Below are 7353 nucleotides of genomic sequence, written 5' to 3'. Positions count from 1 at the left end.
TTCTGTGAAATGGAGCTTTATTTTTGCTCTCTGAGTCTTCTGCTGTCTCATCATTTGGGCTTTCCCCATTTTTTTCCAAGAAACTTTCCAGCAATTTTCGTTTTTGTAGTTGTCTTTACTAGGGCTACACTGTGGTCTTAATTTATCCGTGCATAGAAAAAAATTCGGCAGAAACAAGTGCAGGAAAATGGAAAAAGCCAGAAGTGGTCACTTTTTTAATATAAGACCCCCTGCAGACCGCAAAAGTAATCTGTACCGGTCATTGGCCTGGTGGTTGGGGACAGAGAATCACTTTCAGAGTTCACTAAACCCAAGTAGTATTATTATTATTAACAACTAAAATCACCAGGGCCATTGTGATATCAATACAAATGACCAAAAAAAAACATAACATAAACCATGTACATTTTTAACACAGTTCCTGTTGGATGATTTTCTTTGAGCAGAGATGTTCAATTGGCTTGTGTTTTAGAGACTCAGATGGTGAATGCAGAAATCATTTTAAAAGCAACATGAATAGATGGGTTCTGCTGATTGATAGTTTGGTAGGGGTTGCGGGTCACTGAAACTACAAGGCCAACATTAGTTCTACATCTCAACTATATCCAGTATGGCATAGTGAGCTTCCTGTGGGTGAACTATTCTTTCTTCACATTGTGATTTTATAACGTGAAACACAATATTTTACATTACAATATATACATGACTAAGAGGTAGTAATGTTTAAGCATTCTGAGCAGATGTGTGGTATCCGGGGCTAGTCAGTGTGAACGAGGCCTGAAATGAATTCTCTTGTGGGTATTAGGTAAGACTGGAAGTCGAATGCCAGGAACAAAAAAACTTGTTTCGATTCCTCAGTCTGACTAAGGTTTGGACAGTATTGCACAGTGCACAGACGACAAGTTTATGCTACAAACATCCACTAGTTTACTTTATAAAAATAAAACAGATTAAAATAAAAGTTTGTGGTTATATTTAACATTATAACCGTGTGCCCCATAAATGCTTGAAATGGACATATATTACAAGAATAGATGCAGCAACCATTTTTAATGGATATTATCATTATCATATAAATTTTAATGGATATTATCAGTCATAACTGCATTCTGTCGGCTAATTAAATCAATATCTGTAGAATCGACTCTTTTATAAACTTGATTGTTTTTTGCTTGATTACTGCTGTAATAGGATTTTCTCATAGAAAGCTAAACATCGCCATCTAGTGGTGAAGTTTGTGTATTACAATAAAACAGAAACTGAAAGTCGTGCACCGCTTGAGGGCGCTCTATGCGGAAGTGACTGCGGAAGAACCGCTTACTTCCTGAAAAGTACCGGGGCTCGGGCTAGCGCTTTCTTTTTGTACATAATATAGCAGCTTTGCACGGCATTTAAACATGTCGAAGAACACGGTGTCGGACCGCTTTAGGAAGGTGGACGTAGACGAATATGATGAAAACAAGTTTGTGGACGAAGAGGAGAAAGGTGGAGACAATCAGCTGGGTCCGGATGAGGCCGAGGTCGATTCCCTCATTAGACAATATCCTTTTTTATTCAATATTCTCACTTGGATTTCGGTTCTTTTGGGGCTGTGATTGTTGTAGGTAGTGTTTTAAACCTCGTGGGTTATAAAGCAGTGTGTAAAAAGTTTTCATATTTGCTCGGAGAGGAAATGTAATGGGTGTGGTTTGCCCTCATTCATTCGTTACAGCGGCTGAATCTTAAACGGCACCTGACTTACTACATTGGTGCCCTTTCGAGATGACGTCACAGCAGCGTTCTACAGTCTGACTAGTGCACTACGTAGGTTACAGCGACCGATTTGGGACGCGACCTCGCTTGCTGCAGGTTTAATAAGCATGGAAAGATGGAAAATCATGCATTGTGTTTAGAAACATTATTATTTATATACAATATGTTTAATATACATTTTATATAAATATTTATCAAAAATTAAATGTTAATACATTACATTTTTTGGCCTCGCTTTAAATGTTTATATAAAATGTATATTAAAGATATTGTTCTTGAAATCTGGAAGGTGAGAAATGAACAATATACAACTATAATTGGGGTTTATTTAGTCATATAGTAAATTATTCGTTTGTCATTTATACATCATCATGAACCCCTGGAGCACATCGAAATAAGGGCCTTGCTCAAGGGCCCGAGAGTGGCAGCTTGGCGATATCGGGGTTTGAACCCTCAACCACTTCCCCCTATAAATAGACAGATCATAAGCTAACATTCTTCGTCATATTCTCTGACATTGTGCAGATATACCTCAATATAGAACGTAAAATTATGCTTATGATGCGGTTTGAGAAGTTTCCTCCTTAACACAAAGCACGGGAACATGATGGGTGCTCTACAGGCCGCACTGAAGAACCCACCAATCAACACCAAGAACCAGAACGTAAAGGTGAGCGCCATCGCTTTATACATTCACAACTATTAGCACATGTCCTCATCCAGTCCGACTTCCAATTATCTCATTTATACACTGAGCAGTTGATGGTTACGGTCCTCGCTCAAGACCCCAGCAGCTTTATAATGCTGGGATTTAAACTTGCTGAAGTCCAGCATCTCCTCGACTGAGCAACAACTCACTTCACTTCACAACAGACCACGGTGTAATTAAGCACACCGGAAATCATTCACACACACATGTAGTTTTTTGAATTGGCACAAGTGCCTTGGTGTAAAAAAAAAAAAAAAAAGCTCTTAAATATTAAATTTTTTTAACTAAAAACTAAATATTGCTAAAATGTTAACCTGTAGAAGTTTCCAGCAGGTACTGACTGGAGTTATTTTATTTCAGTGGCAAAACAAACAAAAGCCTTATAAATCATGCAGCCTACCTGAAAGTGCCGGCGTGAAGACAGCGTTCTCCGGCCACAATAGAAACGTAAACTCAAGCTAGATAAATGAAACCACCGTGTAATTTTCTTTTCAAGAAAGTGATTACAAATTAATTATTTTGCCCTCAGTGGTGTATGTGAAATGAACACATTGTACGACTATGGATTTGTCCAATGGGTGTCTTAATAATATACCAACTTATAAATGTTTATATGCACTTAAATACTTAACCCTCTGGTTAGATGTACTGTAGATATACTTCTTGATTTTCTTAATGTGTGTGTGTGTGTGTGTGTGTGTGTGTGTGTGTGTGTAGGACCGGGCTGAGGGTCTGGTACTGAAAGTCCTTACTGCCTTTAAGACTAGCGATATCGAGAAGGCGGTGCAATCCCTGGATAAGACTAAAGTGGATCTGCTTATGAAGTACATCTACAAAGGGTTTGAAAAACCATCAGAGAACAGCAGTGCAGTGCTGCTCCAGTGGCATGAGAAGGTATGCCTTGAGTGTGTGAGTGTGTGTGTGTGTGAGTGTGTGAGTGTGTGAGTGTGTGAGTGTGTGTGTGTGTGTGTGTGTGTGTGTACATGCTTGTTTACAGTGTGGGAGAAGCGTTTGTTCACTGGTTAAATTACAACTAAGCATTTTTCTAGTTGCATTTGAATGCAAAAGTTTGTGCCCCCATGGCTTCTTACGGAAAAAAACAATACTGTTGCAGAAGATTCTATTTATTAAATATGTGGTCTAAATTTTTCTTTATGATTATACCTTAATTAAGTGAATAAAAACACAGCAGTGTGGATGAGGGTTGTCTTAAGAAGCCAATGAGAATTAAAACCTTGGTTAAAATAGAAACAGATCCGTCCTGTGAGACTACAAGCACATCTAAACTGTCTTTGCATGAAGTGGCTTTTACTCGCTTTTGCACATTTCAGTACAAAGTACAAATAATTACTTGACTGATAATTGTATCTTAAGTGGTATTAATTTAAACCCTGAAAAAGTATTTAGTAATTACTCTTAAGCCGTAGATGATCCTTAAAGTTCTGTTCTTTTTGTTTCTGTGTGTTTGCTTAGGCACTTTCCGTAGGTGGTGTGGGCTCCATTGTGCGAGTGCTCACAGCTAGAAAAACCGTGTAACACCTTCCATCAGGACGCCTTGGCAGCACTGGCACAGGGATTGGCTGGCACAACCTCAGTGCCAGGCTTATCATTACACTGTGGAGGATGTCAGCCTCTCTCTCTCTCTCTCTCTCTCTCTCTCTCTCTCTCTCTCTCTCTCTCTCTCTCTCTCTCTTCTCTTCTTTTGATTTTTCTGTTGTTTTTTTTATTTTTTATTGTCATTATATTCTTCCCGTTCTGGGTTTCATCCCGAGACAGCAAAGTATAGCAGCTCAGATCTGTGTATCACCTAAACAGCATCATTCCTGTTAAGTGGATTTGCAGATCTGATGTCTGTTCTTCACATGTTTACAAAAGCAGATGTTTTCCTCTAACTCCATCTGCTCCGCCTTTACATCCCAACAAACTGCTCCAATAGTTTCCATTAAATTCATTCAGTCATTCCCGTGTATGGTTATATATATAGTGGGGCGTGTAAATGTTATAGGTATGACTGTACACTGTCGTCATGTATGTTTTGTCCTGTTAGATGAACCATTATACAGTCTCTCACCCTACAAACAGCTACCTAATGCTGATCAGCTCACACAAGGGCACGGACAGCGAACACGTGTGCTTAAGAAATCTGCAGGGCCTGAATCTGGTGCTTTGGCGCTAATACGTGTCAGTTAAATGACTTTAAAAGTAATTCATCACGGTACGACATCCCACACCGGCCTCAATGCTTAGCATACTTTCCTGGTTATAAGTCCCACTGGAGTATACGAAGCTTCTGCTTTTTCTGTGACTGTGTCTTTACAATGTGTTTTCTGAATGGATCTTTTTCTCATCTGTGTGTAGTTATGCTGAAGCAGCTACCTGACTTGCAGAAAACTATGCCTGTATCTTACAAACACCTGTAAGACAAATGGTTTAGCCACAATAAAGAATATAATGTTTGGTTATAATTCGCGGTAGGACGGCATATCGTTATATAAAAGTAAGTACACCGAGGTATGACCTGCCGATAGACATCACTATAAATATCCAGGTGTGTAACTGTCTTGGGGTGAATTTTTCTAAACTACTAGATCGAAGAGCGGGAAATGCGTAACAGTTTTACTATCTAAATAACTGAAAAGTAATATAGCCATATATATGAGTTGGACGGCTGTAATGCGGAGGAGGCCACATCACACTGTTGCCTAGCAGCATTTCTCTCTCTTGAATGTTGAGCGTAGTAATTATCAACTTCCCATTTTAAAAGCGCTCTTTAAAAGACCGCAATGCTTCACGGTTTTCTTGCAATACCGTTCCAACCGCGAGTTCTAGCTAAACATTTTGGCTTTATTTTATTACTGACAGCTTGTTCCTCAAGGATGCTGGTTTAGGATCAGCTCTTTATCAAGGTTTCATTTATTTGATCAGGACAGGACAAGCCAAAGACTGATCCAGCATCAGCATTGCAGACTTCTGATCAAATAAAATGCATTGAGCATTGTACTGAAACATGTTTATGTATATGATCACATGTAGGCATTATTTTGGGTCTAGTCTTTACTCTGTAATCTGCTGTTTAGTTTAGAAGATATAGGAGCTGACTTCTGAACACAAATATTCAGAGAGGGTTTGTGTCTGTGTGGATATTCCCTCGAGTACTGCATTGTATTGGTGGAATCAAACATTTCCACCTGAAGTGTGTATTTAGGGAATGTTCTTAGTGTAGCCTTTATGTACTCCATCAAAGAAGCCATATGTTATGAGCAGACTGACATGGCTGAGAGGTTCTAGTTGTGCATATCACACATTTGATCAAGTGCGAATATAACGTACCAGTTTACCGACTGCCTTATGAATTATTCCTTTTATAATATGTTGTCTATTTGGAAGCAATAAAAATTGTATCGATTGAAAACTGGTCTCATTTTCTGGAGAGATTATTTTATTAAAAATGAATTAAAAACCAGGTAGAATTTAAAAAACAATGTCTAAATCAGTGTATACCTGCTTATATCCAGGTTGGACCCCTGGTGCCACCATTTAGCCAATAATTTAAGGACCATAGCATTATCTTGCATTTTTGTTGTACTGCATGTTCCACTCTATCAAGTCATATTTAAGCTTACTGCAGCTGTGTGTACTTTTTTTTATATTTAAACATCTTATTTCTCTTCAATATGAAGGTATACAGTAACTATTGATTTCTCACTTTGAGTTTCAAAGCTGTGGTCCACTTTGCTGCAGGGGGAATTACAGTGTTCATGTGTATATTTAGATGAAAACACTCTAAATTTAGCCACTATTTATTGTTGTTTAGATTAAAATAAAACGTCAGCTGTGCTCGTAAATCATGCCGGAACTGGACCTCAGCACAGCAGGCAGCCGTGAGAAGAAAAGGCAGCTCCGGAGAGGCTGCTGAGCTCTGACCCATGAGCAAGTCCTTCACATTTCAAGTACTTTAAACACTAGAGAGCCACAGACTCAATGTTATATTATGGACACTGAATATAATCTGTTTTTAAGATCAGAGTATCAGATCAGCCACTTCATGATAATGACGTCCCAGTACGTTTACGCAAAGCACAATGTGCACTAATTGGTCATGTTTTAAAGTGCAGGATCAGAAATATCCTAACCAAGTCTGATGATACTATACAGAGCAGTTATTATGGCTCTAAAGAAATAACTTATGAATGCAGTTAATCCACACACAAATACACAAGTTCTAGCTTAGGCTTTAGGCAGCGGCTTGCCAGGGGTGGATCCAGCACACAGTGTTCCTAATAAGCACTTATTTCTGCTGGTCCAGCTCTATCCATGCTCCTCCTCAGCTCCACCCCTGCTGTGTATGTACTGACCACACACAGCAAGAGGGCTCACCGACGTGATCAGGGAAAGCAGCAGTGGATAAAAGCAATCAAAAGCCTGTTTAATTTGTAATTTCTGTTTATAATATTATTATTTCTTGTCCCACCTCACATACCATTGAGTGTCCTTAAGCCTGTTTTTTGTTTTCTTTGAATTGGATTACCTTTAGCAGCTTCATCTGGAAACGTTGGCATTGTGCAGTTGGCATCTCTTTCTTCATCAGTACAAACTCTCACAATTGCTATTTTCTAAATCTTACTGTTTGGAAATAGTATTACTGTGTCAAGCTCAAACTCTTTGAGACACAAAGCTAGACCTGGGTGGGTTATATTAGGCAGCAAGTAACCTTGATGTGTCCGAAGCAGGAAAAAAGGGCGAGCGTAAAGTATTTAAGTTTGAGGGCCAAAATTGTGATGGCTAGACGACTGGGTCAGAGCAGCTCCTAAACTTCAGCTTTTGTGGGGTGTTTTCTGGTCTGCAGTAGTCAGTATCTATCTAAAGCGCTCCAAGGAAGGAACAGTGGTGAA

The 7353-nt window shown here is 39.1% G+C and overlaps 1 protein-coding gene across 1 annotated transcript; it reads left to right on the top strand.

Annotated features, from left to right (window-relative positions):
• The first annotated feature begins 1287 nt into the window (after nt 1–1287).
• arpc5a (actin related protein 2/3 complex, subunit 5A) lies at nt 1288–5873 on the top strand. The gene is made up of 4 exons (XM_046862595.1): nt 1288–1541; nt 2351–2422; nt 3179–3355; nt 3935–5873. The coding sequence occupies exons 1-4, from the start codon at nt 1398–1400 to the stop codon at nt 3995–3997; spliced, it is 456 nt and encodes a 151-aa protein (XP_046718551.1). The 5' UTR covers nt 1288–1397; the 3' UTR covers nt 3998–5873.
• Nucleotides 5874–7353: the final 1480 nt, after the last annotated feature.

Source organism: Silurus meridionalis, chromosome 12 (assembly GCF_014805685.1).
Source record: "Silurus meridionalis isolate SWU-2019-XX chromosome 12, ASM1480568v1, whole genome shotgun sequence".
Lineage (NCBI taxonomy): Eukaryota > Metazoa > Chordata > Actinopteri > Siluriformes > Siluridae > Silurus > Silurus meridionalis.
Note: the sequence above shows the minus strand (reverse complement) of the source record. Positions and strands in the feature narration are given on the sequence as shown.